The 23,483-nt window shown below is 36.1% G+C and overlaps 1 protein-coding gene across 1 annotated transcript in view; it reads right to left on the minus strand.

Moving 5' to 3' along the window:
• Positions 1 to 23,483, minus strand: part of LOC122814249 (triadin-like) — a 674,993-nt gene that overhangs the window by 166,876 nt on the left and 484,634 nt on the right. Inside the window, exon 9 of the mRNA XM_044086849.1 lies at positions 13,657 to 13,704. Coding sequence (XP_043942784.1) covers positions 13,657 to 13,704 — 48 coding nt within the window. The remainder of the gene's footprint in view (positions 1 to 13,656; positions 13,705 to 23,483) is intronic.

Below are 23,483 nucleotides of genomic sequence, written 5' to 3' on the forward strand. Positions count from 1 at the left end.
TCATGAAATAAAGATAGGAGGATTGGAGTAATTTTATACCAAAGGTTAAACTTGTTAAAAACACTATCTTAAGCAGTTTTCATCTTTCGCAAAGGCCTCCCCACTGATAAGAAGGAATATTTTTCATTTTGCTCATTTTGAAATGTATAATTCTGGACCTAAGCAAATCCTTACCTCCTGCTGCATATTTTGCAAAACTGTAACTTAGAGTAAAGTAAAAAATCTTATTACTTCTTCTGTGAAAGTATTCCATAAGAAAAACTATGAGAAAAAAATAAAAAATAATTCTGTTCCAGTTATATTATTGTAGAATTTTATGTGGCAAGATCCAAACTTTTGAATGGCAAAAAAAAAAAAAAGAATGTTTCAACAAACTGAATTTACAAAGCAATACCTAAACACTATACACATTTACCATCCAACAATATACCACATATAGAAATGAAATTGTGTAAAATGACTGAACAAAAGAAATGAGTGATTTTGCTGTCTGTTGTTGCTTGAAAGCTGATCTATGCTACCAGGTTGTTACATTTTTCACTTGTTAACATGCAAGGGCTTATCTAGGTATATGCTAAGTATATTCAGCAGACTATGGTTGTTCCACTGGTATGTTGCATCAGCAGTGACCAACATCAAGAGACCAGTGTTCACATTTTTGTGATTCTGACTGAGGGAACATGTCTGGTAATGCATTACTTAGGACTACTGTATCCATTAGTGCAACAGATGTAGAGGGATAACTATTTAGCTGAATTATAAGTAGTGAGTTTTTCAAAAAAAAAAAAAAAAAAGACGATTGTCACTGTTGAAGTGACACCCTAACCCCATGTACAAAAATAGAAAAAAAAGGGGTTGTGGATGGATGGATGCAATGCCTTGTGAGGAGCTGAGAACACCATACTTTAGGATATATGGCTACCTTCGAGAAGGAGGTGTGTTTTTGAGTAAAGCCTGGACAATTAAAAAAATCTGGACAAGTGTGCCATGGATTACATCATTTACACACATCAGCTGTGAATAATCGTAACTGTGGTAACTTAACCACATCCTAAGAATTTTGTGGGAAATCAAGTTATCAGATAAATAAGTCTAACTCTTGTGAACAGTAATTGCTATTTAGAAAGAACAAGCAGCAGCGCTTTTCAGAAAAAATAACACTACATTGCAGCAATATTATTCAATACATAGTGCAATGTCACAGTTATGATACAGCATGGAAAAGTACCCAAAGATGCCAGACGTCTGTTTATCTGAAAAGATTCACAAACAATTTGCTGTATCTTATAAATCATAGTTGTGAAATACACACATTTGTTTCATTATGGTATGTTTAGTGTGGATGTTTTTTATTTTTTTATTTTTATTTGATATATATATATATATATATATATATATATATATATATATATATGGGTCTACTTCTCTTTATCGAAGAAACACTTCTTCGAAAAAGAGAAGCAGACCCACACTTACGTGAAAGTGCACTTAACCAAAAGTGCACTTTCGCGAAGAACGGTTCAGCCCCCCACACCCCCCCCCTACTTAAATATACCAACTCCGAGATCACACTACAGTGGGGAAACAGGTAAATTCCCTTTCTCCACTGTAATGTGCTTTGGCGCCTCAGTGTTCCTTAATGGTTCATTGAACCTTTCTTTATGAAAGTGCACTTTCGGTTAAGTGCACTTTTGTGTATGTGTGGGTCTACTGCTCTTTTTCGAAGAAGTGTTTATTCGATGAAGTACAGTAGACACACACACATATATATATATATATATATATATATATATATATATATATATATATATATATATATATATGGGTCTGCTTCAAAATACTGACTTTCAAAATACCTAAACTCAAAATACTGAGACCAAAATCTCTAAAGCTAAATTCAAAATACTGAAGCTCAAAATATAAAAAAACACAGTACAGCAACACAGCTATATTGCAGCAGAACTACATACAGAAACATAGTACTCTTCTGCAAGTATAGGCAGTGGGGCAAGTCCCCCTGCATACCCCATGTGGGGAGCTGCATCCCTCACACACCCTGCTACTTAAATATATCAACTCTGAGATTGCACTTCACTACACTAAAGTGCAATCTTGGAGTTGATATATTTAAGTAGCAGGGGGTGTGGGGGGTGCATCTCTCCACAGGGGGAGTGCAGGGGGGCTTGCCCCCCTGCTTATACTTGGAGAAGAGTAATATGGTTTGTATTTTATTTGTTTCAGTATGTACTTGTGCTGGAATATAATAAGTGTTGGTATCCTGTGTGTTTTCAGTATTCTGAGTTTTCAGTATTTTGAGCTGTAAAGATTTTGGTCTCATTATTTTGAGTTTAGGTATTTTGAAAGTCAGTATTTTGAAGTGGACCAATTTTTATATATATATATATATATATATATATATATATATATATATATATATATATATATATATATATATATACACACACACACACATATATATATATATATATATATATATATATATATATATATATATATATAAATAAAGTTATGCCTATAGCATTCCTTTGGCAGATCAAACCAGAATCAACTAAAGTTTCAGCTAATAGTTGGGAATTCATTTGATTTGGATGTAATAATTTAAATATGGACATAAAACAGACCTCCATGATAACTAACAGTAATGTCTTCAGTTATACAAATACAGTCTCTATGGAGAAGACAGTGCACTCTTCTGTCTCTCAATGAGATATTTCAAGTTATGCAACTCAATGCAGTCCAACACAGACTCCATTGCAGTGTATTGTATAAAAGAAACAAAGAAGCATTTTTAATAGTTTAATAGTGAGTCCCTCATTTAAGGAAGATAACTCCAAGTAATGTTACATCACCATAAGGAGCTATGGTTGTCTAACAGAAATTTTGTAAAAATAAGCTACTTCTACAGAAACACTTTTAGTTTAACTCCTGGCAAGTTCCTATAATAAAATTGCCCAGTTTCATATTCTACATATGAGTACATTTATGTGTAACAACATGCCTATAATTAGGTGGGTTTCTTATAATTCAGATACAAAAATACTATTTTTTTTATGTTTTTGCAATCAGCAACAGTTTAGTAATTTTATGAAAATGTTAAGTATGGTTTTCAAGAACACCCATGGTTTAGAGTTTACTACTAAGACAAGCAACTGGAGCATTTCTCCCTGGGCCTCTGCTAAAAATTGGCTTTGTTCCAAGTCGGCCTTTCCCGGTTAACAGATGTAAATAATAAACAAATAAAATAAATAAATAACTAATGTTAAATAATCACTATTTGAATCTGGATGCTTGAGGCAATCAGTGGTGGGACTTGAATTTGCAAACACATAATTCCTTCACAAAAAGTGACTGAGCAGATCACTAACAAGGGATTCAACATGTGGACTTAATCATAATATCAGCAGGGATCCATGTAGCAAGGTGGCTACTCAGAAATCCCTGCTAAAATTAATATAACAGAAGTTAAAAAAAAACTTAATGCAACTGAATGAAATTGGGTGTTATTTAATATATGCTTGAAGTTTTTAGTCAATTGCTAATAGACTATGGGATTTGTTTGTTTATTATATATTAAGTAGTTTCTCATAGTGATGAATATGGACATTACTCACATATGGCAAGACTGGTAATGGTGTAATTAAGTGGGCAGACATGCTTTTGCCATTCATAATAGCTTTTATTAGTTCATTTTCTTCAACATTATTAGACTTTCAAAATCAATTACCCATCAACTCCATCTGAAGCAGCACATAATTTTCTCTTCCTGTAGATAATGTGGATGCATACTAATCTGGCATAGCTGTTAATGCATGTCACTTAATGTTTTTAACATATGCCTTGTCCATAGCAAACCCTACCATTTTTGAAAACTATTGGCCATCAAATCTAATATTATTTTCTAAAATCAAGTCTAATAGTAAATAGAATCAATTCAATTTTAATTCTGGTAGGTCACTAAATTTCAACAAGTATGCACATATATGCTCTCTATACCATAGTCATTAGGAACAACTCTTGAATAAAGAGTGACCATTTAAAGAAAACGCCATAGTAAAGGGTCAGTGAGAACAAGAATTTGTTTTTGTGTGTGTGTGTGTGTGGCAAGGTGATAATACATCAATTATTATATTTGTGGGCACTTTGAATGACAATATTACACTTTTAAAGTTTGAATTTAGCTATTTTAATGATCATCTATTAGGGTTTTTTTTAGATATTGATGTCATACGTGACTAAAACCTACACCATTCACTCCTATGATCTATCCATCCACAACCCTCTTTTCCAATTTTTGTACATGGTGTCAGTGTGCAACTTCAACAGCGACAATCATCTAGAGCCAATGTTCACAAAGCCAGATCACTTCTTTGAGGTCAGTGGATAAATGTCAAGGATCCCATTATCTTTCACAAAGGTATGATCCCACCTTAATGAATCAGCTCCAGCTCTCATGAAAGAAAATAAACAAACAAACAAACAAAAAGCAGATAATGTATAAAGAACAAGCGGCTTATAAATTTGTCCAATATGTACACCTTCTGCACTTCAATAACTGAACTTTTATGATTCCTATATCGCAAAGAGTATAATATTTGTAAGAAATACCACCTATCTCTCCTAGTTTGTAAAGATTTGGATATCTTAAGGAAATTCCTACAAGTCTATGCAAAAAAAAAAAAAAAAAAAAAAATTGTGTGTGTGTGTGTGTGTGTGTGTGTGTGTGTGTGTGTGTGTGTGTTCAATGTTCAATGCTCTAAATTCAAGTTTAGTGCCTAGAAAATCCTACAAAAAGATTGCAAAAGCTGAATCAAATACTCTTGAATCCAGCCAGTGATCCAAATTAGTTTTAAAAATACTGATAAGGGTCACATTTACTAATCTGTAATGGGATATTATTCTACCACAAACAGGATCTCTGATAAAAACACTTTTTACAGACAGAGGTTTTGCTAGACATAACATCAATCAGAAAATGATTATGCCTGGTGCTCAATAATTATGTCTTCATAAGAATATCCAAAACTTTTGCAAAACAACAATCAGTGTCACATTTTGAATAGTTATTAAATATTCTTCAATCAATCTATATTTAATTGTACAAAGAGATAACACATTTAAACTGCCATGATAACACAACCCCTCATAATATCCTTCTAGCAAAATGCGTTAGTTTTCTTTTCAGTATGTTTACCGGAGTGTTGTTATACACCCAAGATGAACCATAGTATTCAATACTTGCTCTAAATATAGTTTTATAGATGATAAGTCAAACCACCCTATTTCTACTAACAATGGTTCTAAAAATATTATACATTACACAATAACCTCTTCTAACTACCGCCAATAAATGAAAGTCAAGACTTAAGGGAATTATAAATGTTTACTCCTTAAATCACTGGTCAGCCACTGTTGCATGTGTGAGATCAATGCCATTTTGTATAGTCATTCAGTGTGAGTGCAAGCTTGAATGGAGATGCACATGAGAGTGCGTTAGAAGGAATGAGTAAGTCAGTAAGCGTATGAAGTTCAAAGTATATGTTGCAGTTACTGCTCCTGATGTGTTTATGTACAGTAACTGACTTGAACCCATGCCGTGCCTCAGTGTTTTATGTGAATACATGAGAGATGTGACATGATATCAGAATGGGATCCGAAGTTGAAGCAGCTCGCAAATCATGAGGCACGTAGTTGGAAGTGATGTAATATACAGGAGTGAACTCACAGACAGGGCACCAGTTATTTTAAGGTACTTAAATATGTTTAAATGATTTTCAGTCGCCAAACATATCACACAGCATTCAAAGTGTTTGAAATAATTACTGAGTTATTTGAAATGTCCGTAATAGTGACATAATGATTAAAGTGTTTGAAATAACCTCTGAAGTGTTTAAAATGTTCAAAAAGGCTAAAATGTCCAAATTTTTTTTCGCAATGTATGACTTTTTCACAGTAACTAAGATTTTTTGAAGTGTCTGAAATGTCTGGAGTGTTTGAGATATTTGCAGTGTTAAAATAAAACATTTTTGGAGAGACTGTTGTGCATTTGAGCATAATTACAAGTACCAGGTCTATACGTAATGTTTAAAACAAATTTGTTGTTATGGCAGAGGGATTTCACAGACCTGAACCACTGGTGTTTGATAATAATATTGATGAGAACTGGCAAGTGTTTGAAGAAGAATATGATATTTTCATAGAGGCTGCTTCTTCTGATAAAGACTCAAACAAGAGCATTTATACTTCTCTATTTAGCTGGCTCAGAAGCCATTGAGCGTTAATGTTCATTTGTGTATTCACCTGCCATGTATGCAGGGGAGGGGAGAACTGCCATATTGTGATACAGGCTGAAATGCAGGAGTGCTTAAAATGTAAATTTGGAGAAATGCGCAACCCTCAAGTGAATATTGCAATGGAAAGGCACACATTTTACACAAGAAATCAAAAACCTGGTGAAACTATTGCAGCATATATTACCATCTTATGAAATAAAGCAAAAACATTCAGATTTGGTGATCTACAAGATAAGTAGATAAAAGACCATCTTGTATGTGGTGTTAATCTTGATGCAGTGAGAAAGCTTATTCTTCGAGATAATAAATTAACATTGAGCGAAGCCTTTGATATTTGCCAGATATGTTAGATTACAGAAAAGCATACAGATATGCTCATGAACAAGAAAAACATAAAGTAAGAGCCAAGAACGAGCAAAGGGTTCAGAATGGTGCAATAAACTGAAGTAGCACTAAAATGAATAAAAACTGCACAGAACTTACAAGACGGAACAGTTTAATCAAATAAATAAAATGAAAATGTAAGCGCTTTCACGACATACAAGTCGCTTCATCAGACAAGTCAAAAACAGTTAAAAACTTTATTATATAAGTTGTCAGTTAATAAATCAATTAATTAATGATTTAAAATTTAAAAGGGCAATAAAAACATCTCTGAATGTCAAAAGCATTAAGTCAATAGGTACTTACAAATAAGCAATACAAAAATGTGCATAAAAAACGTATGTAAATAGAAACCCAAAAATATATAAATATTTGGACATAGCAACGCATGTGTTAAAAAAGGGGTATAGAGCTATTTATGTTTCAACGGACGTGCCTTTAAGAAAGGTTTCAAAGAGGACATACCATTGAGACCTGGAGGATCCACTTTTGTTCAGCTGACTCAGTATGGTTTTCTAAATCTCCCCCTCTTACATTTACCTCTATTATTTGCAATACTAAAAATCTGAAAGTGTGTGCCTGATCAGTATTCATTATCTGAGTTGCTAGGGTGTTGCTGTCCTTTTGATTATTGATGCTCCTGATGTGATCAAGTATTCTGTCTTTAATTAATCTATTGGTTTTGCCCACATAGTATGCATGGCACTTCTGGCAAAACAAAAACTATACTATGTTAGCAGTTTTACAATGTGCATAGTACTTCATCTTGATAGTGAACTTCCACATAGGGTGTGTATAAAAAGAATTAGTGTAGATGTGTTTACATGCCGAGCAGTTCCTGCAGGGAAATGTGTCCATTCTAACAGAGGTCGGTCTGTTCTCAGAACTAGTTCTGTCACATAGATGTTTTTTAAGAGATTTGTTGTTCCTGAAAGAAAACAATGGTGTATAGCCTGTATTGTTCATTAGTTCTGGAGCGTTATGTAAAATATTCCAGTTTTTCTTAATGACATTACAATATTCATTAATGTCACTCGAGTATTGAAAAACCACCCTGAAAATATCATTACAGGGTGTATGTGATTCAACAGAAGGTGCCAAATTCTGTTCTTTTACATATGGCTTACACCTATTTTTTCTTTCTGCCCATGTTTCATCCATAGCAGCATCTATTCCCCTAGCTTCGTAACATCTCTCTAAAAATTCTAATTTAAGTTGAGAGAGAGCTTTCTCTGCATCTGTATCATTGTTGTGCAGCCGTAGCACTCTATAGATCTGACCTTTCAGTGTGTTTCTAGGAATATGTCCTGGATGCATACTTCTTCTATGTAGGAGTGCATTCTTCCTTGTGGGTTTCTTGTAGATGCTGTTAGACACTTGATTTAAGTCAGATTTGGTCAGCAGCACATCTAAAAATTCAATCTTATTCAGAGAATATTTAAATGTAAATTTCAAAAAGTTGGTTGTATTATGGATATAAGCAACAAAATCGTCTAATTCCTGTTGATCACCCTTCCATAACAGAAAATATTGTCCACAAAACGAACATACTAAATAATCCTGTCACAATTAATATTTGCTTCAGACAGGATGTGGACAGAATCCCAATGTGCCAGAGCTAAGTTGGCGTAGATGTTGGCACAAGCAGTGCCCATAGCTATGCCAACTTTCTGAAGATAAAAATTCTTGTTAAAAGTACAAACATTTTCTAGAATGATTTCCAAAAGAGCACATATCAACTTAACTTTATTGTTAGAAAAACATGATCTCGTCGTCAAAAATTCTCGGATCATTTCTATACCCCAGTCATTAGGGATGCTAGTAAACAGATACTCAATGCCTAGAGTAACAAAAGCAAAATCACTAGATTTTCACAAGAAAAACATGTTTGTAGTATCTGCTAGTGCAACTGTTGATAGTGTGTGACATGGGGTTGGGAAGAAAAAGAAATATAAACTGAAGGGCAACACCACACCTAGCTTCATTGTAGGCAGTCATGAACCTAAATGGGAAAAGTGTTTAGGTTTTGGTCAGCAATGTCACAAATGTAAAAAGTGGAATAATTTCAAAAAGCTTTGCAAGTCTAAACTGTCACAGATTTATGTTAAAACAGAATATACAATAATTTATTAGATTCAGGTATTCCTTTCTTAAGACAGAGACTGTGGATTCAAATTCCATCTATGGTAATACTGTATGTATGGTAATTAGAACACGGGATTAAAAGTATGACCTGTTGGCAAGCTGATTCTTGTATCCAGGGTTTAATTTCCTTATATACTGGTTTGTTAATCAGGTGGGCCCACCCAGGATGACCCACGAGCAATGTCAGGTTAAGTAATTTGCTCAGGGTCACATAATGGGCAAATGAGAGCTTACGGAATCATACCCTGTAGCACAAGAACTATGTCTCACAGCCTTAACCCGTCTATGCACCTGTCAAGTTTAACCTTCATTTGCATACTATGTGATTCTGAGCAAGTCACTAAAACAGATAGTGCTCTGGGGTAATTAGGGAATTAGGAAGTGCTCCCCAATGGTCTCTTGGGCCATATGCCTAGTAGCTACCTTTGAGCTGAAGGGAAATCACAAATAAAGAAATCAAAATAATCAGATCAAACAAAAGAGAAAGTTGAAAAAATGCAACGGAGTGGTAAAACCAAACAATAGGTATGGAGGGTCACAAACTCCCCCATGTCTCCATATCCCAGTTACTTAAATATGCTAACTCCATAATTGTACAGGTGTAGAGAAAAGGTAAACAGATACACTTAGATAATACCATCCATGTACCGCATTTGCACCATTGCTCTGAAAAACAAGATATCTGTATGTGAAGTTGTATCTATTTATTTATTGACATTTGTTTACAAGGAATGCCCAAATTGACACAGGTGCCTTTTTTAGGAGAAGGCTCAGGAAAAAAGCTCCTAGGTAACAGTTTAAATCAATCAATACTTACAATAACAAATTTTATAATGTAGTCTGAGTGAATACATAGCATAGTAGTCAGTATGATAAAATTTGTATGATATTCACAAACATTAAATTTACAAGCATTGTACTGAGACTTTACAAATAGAAGAGTGGTATATGAGAGAGGGAAGAGTAATTTAAGAAATACTTTAGGGTGAGATATTAGAGGGGATAACCAAGTTTGAGTGTTAACAGTGAAATAATGATAGAAGAGCAATTTGGTTGTGCTAATTATAACTAGGTATAGTAGTTTAAGTACTACAATACAATGAAATATTAGATGGAGATATTCAGGTTAAGTGATTTAGTGCTTTTAAGGGAGGTATAAGAAGGTGAATGAAGGATGTTAGGAGAAGCTATGCCCCAGATGAGGAGGAAGGACAAAGCCAGGAGGCAGAGAGGAACTTATTCAGTAATGGTTTCAGATACATCTGATTGATAAAGAATTTTATTCCACGTTCTAGCTACAATATTGGAATAAAGACTGACACTAGTAGCCTGATGTGATTTAAAGATGGTAAGCAGTTGTTTATCATTGGTTGAAGTGGACATTTTGGTAGACAGTACTGGAGTATGATACTACTTGCTTGGCAGGCAAATGGGGTATAGATGATTTTTGGGTTAAGATGAACTTGGTATAAGCTAGGTGGAGAGACAGTTTGATTCATTTGTGTTTTTAGTACTAAACAGTGGCGGGTCTAGTAAGTATTTATTTATTTATTTATTTTTTTTTTTGCAAGCAAATCTGGCAACTTTGTTGTAGCATTGTTCAAGTTTAGAATGAAGTGAGCCCTGTAGGTTTGTCATGGCAGGGGCTCCATACAGGAGTGAAGGTAAGACATAAATGGTAGATAAGAGTTACCTTGGCATAATTTGCAAGGCAGTTAATTACTCTATGAAGGATATCTCATTTTTTATGTGTTTTCTTGAGTCTGCTGCTTTGGATATGCAAACCAAATTTAAGATCGTCATCGACTCATGCCAGATAATTTTGCATGTGAGTTAACTTCAATCATGACATTATTTCAGTAAGAAATTTCAAAGCGTTGGAAAAAAGAGAAGTAATTTAATTTTTGGGCCAATTTAGTAGCGGGTGATTATCCTGTAGCCAACTTTCAACAGAGTTAAAGGCTTCCTGAGTAATTCTCTGAAGATGTAAGTATGAGGTTATCTGAAGTACATTCTGGGGTAGAATCATCAGCATATTGTATGAGGGAAGCTCACTGAGAGGATTTCTGTGGCACACCAGTGCTGACAAGAAGGAAGGAAGGGAGAAAAGGTGGAGAGACATTTAACAGACTGGTAACTATTGCTTAAATAGATGTTAACCCATTAGTGTGGATTGTGATAGCCCTAGAGACGGCAATTCTCAGAGGAGTATTTGATGAGAGACGATCTCAGAATTCAGAGGAAAGAAATTTGCCTTTGTTCCTGGCTTTGTTAATAATATCTGTGAAGGTTAATAAGGCTGGTATAGTGCTATGGGCAGGTCTAAAACCATGTTGTGCGGGTCTCAGGAGCTTTTCTTGAAGGATATGTTCAAGTATTTGTCTGTGAATGCAGTTCTCCATACATTTTGACAAAGTGAATAAAATGGCAATAGGTCAGAAACTTGTCGTACCAGATGAGGTTCCTCCTTCATGAATGGGAATGGTGAAGAATTTTTAGAGAAGGAACGTATGATTCTTTGATAGATGTATTAATTAGGTCAGAAGCAGGACAGGCTATGGAACCCGCAGCTAGCATCAGGTATTCTGCTGGGAAGTTATCTGCTGAAAGAGAACAGGGTTACAGTGTAAGGAGTAGTGATTTGATGTAGGAGTTCTAAATGGGTTTTCGGGTGAAATTGGAGGTGTTAGCTATCTGAGGACAGGGCATGTCAGGATTGTTAAGTGGAAAAATCTTAAGTTAGGGCTTAAATGTTTCTATAAAATATGTTTTAAAATAAGCAGTTATTTCAGAGGGAGTGTTATTTAGGGCAGGATTAGAAATGGCGGTCGTTCCAAACTGGGATATATTAATAGAAGACCAGAATTTTTTTAGGATTAGAACACTGATTTAGTAACAGGTTGCTATAGCAGATTTTCTTGTCTGTGTTAATCTTTCTTTTAGTATGGTTATGTAGTTCTTTAACGTGCTCTAGGTTTTGGATAGATGTATGTTTTAACCATTCTTTCCAAGCCTTATCTGTTTCACACATTAGGTGCCTGCTTTGAGAGGATAACCAAGGAGTATAGCTATTTTTACTCATTTTGTTCTAGTTGGAGAAAGACTATTGAGATTTTTCAGGAAAATTGTGTTAAATTTGACTGCATCTTCACTGAGTGGAATATTTTTCAGGCCGGACCAGTTAAAGGACCTTATGATTGTATTAAATGTATCAGGGTTAAAATTAGTGAGGTTACTGGAAGTGCTAAGTAAGTGTTGTTTGACAAGTTGAGTACTGAGCCTAGTTACATTTACCTATTCAATATATATATATTACATAGCCGAAAACCCAAGCACAACTCACAATTCCGAAAACACACAACTGCGAAATTCAAAATGCCAAAACTACGCTACACATACAGTGCATACATAAACAAACATAAACCCCCCCCACAATCAAATAAATGCATCTACACTCATGCACACCCCCCATTTATATAGTCTAACTCCGAGATTGCACAAACAGAAACACAAATGAAACTCACACACACACACATCTTACAGTCCCTCACACACACACACATCACAGTCACAACACACACTTGCACACACTAAAGTCCCTAACCAACATATTTACACACACAAACTTATCTAAATTCAACCGAAACATCTGCACACCACACCAGCAGAAGTGGAAATTCAACATCACTGTGCTTCGGGATTTTGAATTTCGCACTTCTGCCGGTTTCGAGATTTCAGGATTTAGAAATTACATAGTGGACCCATATATATATATATATATATATATATATATATATATATATATATATATATATATATATATATATCTGTGTGTGTGTGCGCAAGCATATAAATAAATATAAATTCAAGTAAAACAAATACACAAGTCAAAATTCTGATCTTGGCAAGCAAGATTATAACAATATTTGATTTAAATGTACCATTACAATAATATTGAATGTCTGTCTCTAATAGAAATAATGGTAATTTCCACAACATCCATCCTCTTTGACAAAACAGGATGAAAAAAAGGAGAAAAATCTTGATGAGTGGATGGGAAATAGGAAATACACCCCTGGGATCACTTCTGTGTCTCTGCTCGACAGTGGCACATGAAAATAACTTTCTTGGGTGGCTTAAGCCAGGGAACTTTGTTGGCTAGGCTTACGTAGGCCCTTGGGCCGATAGCCTAGTACCTACCTATGAACCTATGAACAGTCATGGTTTGCTTAAAATGCATATTACTAATGAGAACTTGACAATCTTGCATTCTCCCTTTGAAAAAAAGCATGGCAGGTTTATTTGTCTGATATATATTACTTCAGCAACAAAGTCTAGAAAATTATAGATTTTCTAACATTGCACAACATCTAGGTTGACTAAGCTTGACATTTTAAGTTATCTAGAAAATGGCAAACAATGAAAATGTAACAAGAAAATATTGTTCTTTTTAAGACACCTTCTTAAAGAAAGTGTCTTTAAAAGAACAATATTTTCTTGCTGGCTACTGTTGGGTTCTTGTTTCGTTTTTGGATTGTTTGTTTCTTTTGCCTAGTTCACACGTTTGTTTTAAAACAATGAAAATGTACTATCTACTGTCATAAATTAAGCTATTGTCTGTGACTTTCAGACTTTACAACTGAATGAGTGCTCACCATAAAATTTGTACATGACACATAGATAGCATTATAGTGTTTCTAGCTATAACCCCCAAATCTAATTTGATTAAAGATATATATATACACATATATTATATATACACTGATTTATAGTTTAATATAGCAGTACATCAATGCAATGGTCTGATTTTGCTTACCTTTCTTTTGAGTTGGAACTGCTTTTTCCTGCTTTACTTCTTTAGGTGCTGAAAAAGTGAAATATTGTGCAAAGAATATCTTCAGTAGGTACTTTACAACATTGTTTAAAACACAATACACAGTTTTATTCTGAATTAACAAAAATAAAGCAGATGTTCTATAGTTACAAGATAAATGAAGCTCAAAACTGTAAAAAAAGACATAAGCAAAATGACACATCTGTGGTTTACAATGAAATATCAGATCATTATCTAATGCAATAAAACAGCAGAACACACCATACTTAATGATTTTGTCCAGATATTAACACACTATATACATTTACATATACATGTGTGCATCTATATGTATATATATATATATATATATATATATATATATATATGTATATATATATATATATATATATATATATATGTGTGTATATATATATATATATCTATATATATATATAGAGAGAGAGCATGCTCTATAAACTGTGTATAGTCCAGTATGCTTACTTCTGACTAATAAAAATCAATCCTGTGTTTGTTTACTCAATGAACATAACCAATCAGCTAGTTCATAGCTGAAAAGGGTCAGTAAACCATCACACATTTCCATGTGATAAATGCCAACAAACAGCAAACAAATAAATAGACGGCTAGATGACAGATAAATAGATAGATAGACAGATGGATAGATAGATAGATAGATATAAAGATAGATAGATAGATAGATAGATAGATAGATAGATAGATAGATAGATAGATAGACAGATAATTAGGCTGAAGTTCATAGGTATCAGAAGTAAGGTGGTATTTGTCCATTGTCCAAAAATCTATCTGGTTCATGTAGTTTTTTTAGGATAGTCCTTCAAGTAAGGAGGTAATCGATTCCCCAAAAGACTCAGCCACCCTACAGGAAGGCTTGCCCAAAGCAAATAACTGGTGCCAGCCTCATGGACTAAAGCTAAATGCATTATCATCTTCTTTGGAAAGTCGATTCCAGCAGGGGACTATCAGATTGACCACACCACCCCTAAGAGCTGACCCATTAGTTCAGGTTAGTGACCTAACCTTTGTCCAGCATATGTCCACTGGGTTAGAAAATCCTTCTATATTGCACAACTCATAAACAAGGGAATTGTTTGAAAATCCAGGGATGTCCTTGTCCCCCTTGACTCCAACCCCATTATGCCACTGACTAAGTATAATGCCCCATTTGACATGTATCTCTCTTGACAATGCAACCACTGGAATTCCCACATGAATACATAACAAAAAATGATACAAGACCTAAACAGTATGTCTTACATGGATTACCGCAAGGCCCTATTGGTATATACAGTCTCTTACAGTCTGTAGACAGGTGACTTATGTCTAGCATTCAAGGCATCTTCCGACCCATTACTGATGGGATTAATTCACATCTGCAAGTCAAGTGGTATCAGAAACACTGGATCCAGGGATCTAAACCTCTGCAATATTAACAGCATAGTTTTGAAAGAGAGGTCTATCGCGTAGAGGATACCATGACTCTGGAAGAGACTCCCCCAGCTATATAAAACAAAGCTCATCCCTAGCTACCTTCAAACATAACTTAGATCAATGGATGGAAAATAGGACATTTACCACAGAACTTCCACACGTACTACAAATGGACAGAGGCAGCTTCTAAAAGCGTTATCCTAATGCACAGATCCCATCCAAATATTTGTGTTTTGATCTAGTAATTATCACTAGAGTAGTTAATAAATATAGATATTGGAAATGGCTAGGTGAATCTAAACTCCAACAGGATAGGTTAATTATAGATATCAAATGGGATAATTGCCTAGGCATAAAATGGCCTGCAAGGGCAGTCATCCTAATACTAGCATGTACAACTATGAACCTATAATGTGTAAACTTTCAATGTTTTAAGACTGTCAGCACTACTGAGTCTCAGTGGTCGGGTAGCTAAGTTATGTATGAATATGATAAACCCCAAACCTTAAGAAAACATAAGCAGTCAATCATTTTTTTTTTCATCTCCTGCTTATATCAGACTGATTCCCTGCTACTTGTTTGAAAGAGCATTTGCCAGATATAGGTATACATGAAAGACGGCTGAGCATATGCTTGAAAAAAACATTATCAAAATTAAATTCAAGACTTTTATGTGGATGGTAAAGTCTCTACCATGCTTTTTTATTCAGGGACCATCTCCATTATCACCATAAAAGGTTGAAGAATGTTGTGGGAAAAGTACAAAAATCAATACATCCATGCAGTGCTGGCTAGTTTTAGGGGTGTTTCTCACAGTAATATGTGATCAAGCAAACTACTTGATAACTTTACTCTTCCTAACTGAAAAACCATAAATGCTCACTGTAATGCACTGTAATGCATAGTTCTTGTCATTCTCTTTTTAATAAACTGGTATAATAAATTTAGATTTAAAAGCATTTAATTATTTTTAAAAGTATATTCTATATACCAAATTTCAGTGAAATTACTTTAACATTTTTCCTGCCTGTGTGTTATTTGGTATCTCAGCTGACACAGGTTTATGAAGCATTGCATATGGCACATGACTGCTTTGCTACTTGCGTGCCATCTTCAAACCACTCTGAATCAGGTTTGGGTTTATAGGTGTTTACTAGGCTAACAACCACAAGGGCCTTTTTAAGCCTAGCCATGTATCCCAAATCTCTGACAAGTTCTGATACCCTTGATAAGTGTAAGCATGGGCCTGGGAGATGAACCATTTACAGGTTACCTGTTTGCATCAGAGACATAGATGCCAAACCAAGGATGAATTTCTGGTTTCCCATCCAATTTTCCAACTTGCACTTGAATTAGATTAGGGAGGACCTCTGCTTCACATGGATGGGGAGCCTGTTCCATAGACAGGGTAGTCTCTGGGATACATACCTATCTCTCCAGCAGGTCCTATTTATATCACAGGCAAGGTTTAAGTCTTTAGAATGGGTAATTCTGGTACTGTTTGTTTTTGGGATATGCAGGAGGTCCATCAGAGTGTGGTCTGAGAATTCCCTGCATGCCACGCATCGATTTCTCCTCAAAATCCTGCAAGAGACAGCATACAGGGATAGGGCCTTGAGACAGTCTGCATAGGACATAGGTTTTATGTTATATTGCAATCAACTAAGACATAGGAGCTCAACAGATTATTTTAGCGTTCTTTCACTCTGTAGGAACTATTAAATTTTACCATGTTTCTAAGCAGAAATAATCAAGAAATGCCATACTGGCTCACTAGCAAAAAACACAGAGACACAAAAACACAGACATGATAATACCTTTATTGGGCCAACATGTGTTTTGCAATTACTCAAGGTTTTAGTCTGCTGTCAGGACTTTAGTTACTGATACTCGATACAATATTTAAATATCCATTAATTCCTAGAAAGGATAATACATCACATTTCCAAGTGGCTAAACTATACAGTGTGGAAAAAATGTACATCTCAGTTGTTTAGTATGATTTCATACCTCAGACATAGACTGTGTGTGTGTGTGTGTGTGTGTGTGTGTGTGTGTGTGTGTGTGTGTGTGTGTGTGTGTGTGTGTGTGTGTTTTTTTGTGTGTGTGAGTGTGTGTGTGTGTGTGTGTAAGTGTATGACTGTCAGAAAGTGTTAATTAAAACTGAAAAATCTATTTTATTTTTGGTGTTAATTACAAGCAAGGAAGGCTTTCCCCTCTACAGGAAGAAGTCAAATTAACCTCATTTAGTGCCCAAAGGCTATTATTGCTAAAAAATTAAAACTGAAGGTGTCTACTCCATAAAAGAAGCATCTGCAAAGACTCCTAGAAAATAATGAGAACAATCTTTAATAATCAGTAAAAGGAGAAGTAGAAATAATACCTTTATGTCCGTACTGGAACTCGGAGTGGTATTCATAGTTAGATAAGGAACTGTGCAACATACACTTGTGCAGTTCTCAGGCATGCAAACAGTAAGATTCATGGAGCATTGTTGTGCATATCTTCAAACCTCCAAAACTCACAAAGAAATCTTGTATGTAAATGACTGCATAATTACATTCAAATAGAGAAATGTATGCAAATGCTGCACGGATTTTATGTTAATGAAGTACCTTTCCTGCCTTTTGTAACTCAGAGCCACAGAATGTTCCTGAAGTGAATATTGGACAAATGAGTTATATAAAGGCAAGCAGCACTGTCTCCAGTCACTTTGAAGTCAGCTGAGATGATAAAGCATCTTGTTTTGTGATCCCGTGCTTTGAAATGCTTGCAGCCACAGAACCACAACCTGTTGCACTTCTCTGCACTGAGTTGCCTAGGTGAAGGAGTTAACTCATTACATTTTGAGCAGCAGGAGATTGTTGACCACTTTCATGTGCTCGTGGACATAGGGCTTTGGTGGATTTTTATGGTCCACAAACTACAGCTTGGGGAATGAGTGGCTTTCCTATGCTAGTAGACGGATTGGTATGTGCATATGCTCTCATAATATTTTCCATGGGGACCTTAAAGAGATATGTTGGGGACACACTAGGTATTACAAAGATGCCAGTCTAAAGGATGATGCAGCAGCTCGTTGATGTTATTCAAGCCCATGTAGATGAGCACTTTCATTCCTAACAGATAGCACAGAGGTACAATCATGTATGTACTGAAGCTAACACAGCCGAAGGTAAAACAATAAACTTTAATGCACACAAAAGAGAGTAAGCGCTTTCACGGTGTGCTCTCACCACTTCATCAGACTGTTCTAAACTAGTAACAAATGCAGTTAAATACCATAAGTTAATTAGGCAATTAAAGCAGTGATAAAAACATCAATTATCTTAGAGAAAAATGTCACAACAAGAAAGCAGGCAAATGAAACATATAAAAAAGATAAAAATATATATATATAAAATATGTATAAAAACAATCCTATACTCTGTGTTTGAGAGGTCTAGCTTTTAAAAAAGGCTTAAGACCTGGCATTTTATCAGCATTGAGACAGAATCCAATTTTGCTCTGCGGATTCTGTGCAATTCCTAAGATCTCCCCCTCTTAAACTCTCAGGAATGATCTCTAGCACAAGGAATTTAAAATTATGTTCCTGTCCATGGCACATAATATGCTTAGCAAGGGCATTGGTGTCTCTCTTGTTGCTAATGTCATTCTGATGTTCCAGCACCCTGTCTTTGAGTTGTCTGTTACCTATGCCTACATAAAAGGCATGGCAGAAAGTGCAGTGACTAAAATAAACAATGTTCTTAGTCCTGCAATCAGCATCAAAGTTTGTGTCTATTTTAAAGTGCATATTAGGGTGCATGTAAGTGGGGCCAGAGTGTATAAACTTGCAGGCTGTGCAATTCTTGCATTTAAAAGTACCATGCCTCTCTGACTGTAAAACCTTGTTAAAAGTAGAAGTATTGTAGCACAGATGCCTTTTCAAGGATCTGTTATTTTTAAAAGAAAAGTGTGGAACAGTATCTATGGCATTTCTTAATTCATCTACAGTATCCAAAATGCCCCAGTTCCTTTTGACAATATCACATATACTGCTAACATCAGAAGAATATGTGAGAGGAAACCTAATCAATCCTGTCCTTTGTTCTGTAGCTATGGCTTTAGTGTTAGGTGCAGCAGTGTAATAAGGCCTGCATTTACCCCCTTTCTCCTTATATGCATCAGTAAAACAACTGTCAATATCCTTTTCCTTGTAGCCTCTATCTAGAAAATCCATTTTCAAGGTCTCCAGGGTCTCGGCAAGCTGTCTGTCATTACTATGGAGTCTCATGACCCTATACACCTGCCCCTTAACAACATTTCGGGTAACATGCCTAGGATAAATGCTATCTCTATGGAGCAGATTATTCTTTCTTGTGGGTTTCCTATAAATACTAGTTACTTGGCTAGTCAAATCAGTTTTGCTCACCTTAACATCAAGAAATTCAATTTCATCAAAAGAATATTTAAAAGTAAATCTTAAAAAATCAGTAGACTGATGTAGAAACTCTATAAACTGTGTGAGACTCTCAACTGACCCCCTCCACAACAAAAAATATCATCAACAAATCTTACATACCATAAGACATGTTCAGAAAAGCCCTCAGCTTGAAATAATATGTCTCTCTCCCATTGTACCAACACAAGGTTGGCGTAGCTGGCAGGAGCTTAGGAGATGAAACATTTGCAAGAACAGGTCTGAGAGATGAACCATTTACAGGTTGCCTGTGTTCAATAGAGACATAGGTGCCAAACCAAGGATGAATGTCCTGCTCTCAACCCAATTGTCCAAATGACACTTGAATTGGGTTAGGGAGGGACTCTGCTTCACATGGCTGGGGACCCTGATCCAGAGAATTGAAGTTTTTTTTTTTCACATTTTGTTTTTTTATTTTTATTCTCTATAATTACCTAAATTACTGTGAGAGCCAGCAGCAGGTTGGATGGGTTTGGATCATGTAGAATGTGATATGTGATAGATTAGGGGAAGCTCCTCAGGAACAAGAATGAGTGTACTGTCATGAGAAATTGACACTGATTTGCCATGGTGGCATGACCTATGTGAAGCTGTTGAAACCCCTGACAGTAACCTGCTGGGACTGCATGAGTGGGACCTGAACTGTGAGGTCTTTCCACATGATATGGAAGTTTGGTGACATCCAACACACTGACTAATGGAGATTTCTACATCCATGGATGCTGAAGCTAACCAGATCATTAATGCTGCTCATCAAAATGACCTCCACACATAAGCACCCAGTTTCTGCCTCACTCAATTATGTCAGCCATGTGCGTCTGGTATGACCCTCAAGTTTGCAAAAAGAAGCTGATATGAATGCTGTGCGAGCAGCCATGCTCCCCAGGAGGATCATCAAGGCATCTTCTCTGACCTTCATCATAGACATATATCGGTGAATGACCTCATACAGAACTTGCAACATACTCACTATCTTTACCTATGTGTCAGTAGCAATAGTCTACCTGGACAATTTCACAACACATTTGCTGTCATTCAGACAATGCCTGATGTATCTCAGGAGGCACCTGCGACCACTGACTTTATCTGATATGGTCATGTACTCTTCCAGAGGTTATACATGGGAATATGAAACAAAGGCAGAGCTTCTTGGAAATTGGATCCCTTCTGGTAAATGGGCGGGTGCATATGTATCCCAGGATCGGTCACATTAGAATGTATCCCAGCATTGGTCACATTGGAATGTATCCCAGCATTGGTCACATTGGAATGTATCCCAGCATTGGTCACATTGAAATGTATCCCAGCATTGGTCACATTGGAATGTATCCCAGCATTGGTCACACTGGAATGTATCCCAGCACTGGTCACATTGAAATGTATCCCAGCATTGATCACACTGGAATCATCAAGCTGCTGCAACATGTGGAACCCCTGCCAGTATGGCTTGTGACTATTTCACTGTCCACAAGCTGTGTTATGAGAATGAGAGTAATGTCATTATTGCCAACTGCCACATGGCTATCATCATCTGGTATACTGTACCACAGTCTACCAATAACAGTGCAGTTACTGACTTACCTGTGAATAAATGACAGGCAGTCTGATGTTATATAATACAGTAACCATGCTTATGTATACCCCTGTATATTGAGCAGTACAGATAAAAAGAAGAAAATTCATACAAACCATTTGATATTTCTTTGATCTCAAGGACAATTGGTAATCCTGATGGAGAGTCTTTGAAATGGGTTGCTGCTTGGTGGAAGGGCCCACATCAGTGGCACTATGAGCTTTTTGTTATGCTTCACCCTTGGCATGAAACACCATGTCATTTGCTCCCTTCCTACACTGTCCCAATGTTTGATTCCAGACTTCAGTGGCATTTCTCTCTGCAAGCACTTGTTTCCATATCTTAGCTTGCTTTGCCTGTCTAGAATCACCTTTTCTGAATAGTCATTTACTGTAGCCTTGAGTACCTCCATAAGAATGTGATTCTCTTCTGGAGTGAAATTATCCCACCCATGTCTTATTCCCTGCTGCTGTAACAGGTTGACCCCTAGAAGGGACACAGTGGGTATTACCAGCTGTGGGAGTGCCCTCTGCCAAGCTGAACATAATCTGTACCCTGCCCTGCATGACTGTGCCTAACATTACTAAGTGACTCTCTCCATAGGATCATAGGAACATACTAGAAATGCTAGTCAAGTGGTTAAAGGAAACATAATATGCCTAGCCATATACACTTTCAAGTAGACACACTTAAACATTTTTGCCATTCTTTTGAGGGACGTAATAGTTTTCACTTCCAAAAACTGAGCAGACCGATATGTGCTACCCAGTTGTGAAGTCTAAAATTATAACTATTCAAACTAGGACTTTGCTTGACCTGTAGTGGTAACTTATTCTATAATCTAGGAATACATTGAATTAGAAAACTGTCCCTCCTGTGAATCTTGCTTATTTCTTGTTGTAGATGAAGGTTCCTACTATCTGTGTTTTTAGATTCACTGATTTTGCAAAGAAATAGGTCAAAAAGGATTTGGTCGTTTGTAGCTTAATAATTGATAAACCTCTCAACTGTCCAAATTTTCATAGAATGTCCAGATTTTTGCCTCATATTTTTAGTTCATTCTTCATAAAACTTATGATTTTCTGACAGATCACTGTGTTTCAGACTTCATATCCTTCAGAAAAATGCATGGTAAGACAAGTCCTGTTATTGTAGTAACTTTCTAACTTTATAAGAGTAATATTTAAAATCTGTCCCTATTTTTGGGCCTTTGTCCGCTCATTCTGTCAGGGCTTGTACAGATTTTTTGTGGACTAGATTTCCCATACACATCAAACAGAGTATCTCGCTGACCCTCTTCAAGCACAACCTTGATGAGTGGATGGGAAAACACAAATTTGTCCGAGGGTTCCACCTGTGTCCCTAATTGACAGAGGCATGTGGTATGCTGCTGAGTATAAGGCAAGTTGTGCTAATCTGGTGGGATAGTTGAAGGATTTAAGAACCTTAATTTTTTTGGATAAAATCATTGTGGTCTTACCAACTGAAAATTATGATTGGATCTGTATAGAAAAAAAGAGGCATTGTATTTATCTGATAAGGAAACAGTATAGTAGTAAGCTGAGGGAAGATGATTTTTTTCCTTGAAAATTAACTGGGACAGATAGATGGAGTTCTTGACTGTGGTGCAAACATAATGATTAATTGAAACAGAATTATTTATTTAAGTTCTCAGGTTTCTTATTATAGCATCTCTCCTAAGGGGAGGACCAATTACAACATGTGAGGTAAGGACAGCTTTTTTGGCAGTTTTACATACTTACAGTGGTGTGTGTGTGTGTGTGTGTGTGTGTGTGTGTGTGTGTGTGTGTGTGTGTGTATGTGTGTGTGTGCGTGTGTGTGCGTGTGTGGGGGTGTGTGTGGGTGTGTGGGCATGAGACTGTATTTGTGTCTCCTTCTATGTCTGAGCAGAGCAGTGTGCAGTACATTAAAACTGCATTCCATTTGCCAGTTTACTGTTGTATGTGAGGGCATGGAATGTGTGGCCTGCAATTGTTTGATGGTGTGCTTCTTATTATACTCAGTCATGTCAATGTACTGTAGAAAGTGCATTTCTATCACTAGGTACAGATGACAATGATAAGCATTGCAATGCTTACTGAGAAGTATAATAGGATCATAGGTGGGGCCCTTACAAGTCTAGCCAAGAGTTTGTCCACAAACAGAAACCTCAGTCAGCACCTGTCACTTTAGTCAGTGAGAAATACAAGTGGAACCCTGGGACAAATTTGTGTTTTCCCATCCACTCATCAAGATTGCGCTTGAAGAGGGTCAGCGAGGTACTCTGTTTGACGTGTATGGGAAGTCCAGTCCAGATATCGG

This window comes from Protopterus annectens, chromosome 1.part1 (genome assembly GCF_019279795.1).
Source record: "Protopterus annectens isolate FY-2018-M chromosome 1.part1, PAN1.0, whole genome shotgun sequence".
NCBI classification, from domain to species: Eukaryota; Metazoa; Chordata; order Ceratodontiformes; family Protopteridae; genus Protopterus; species Protopterus annectens.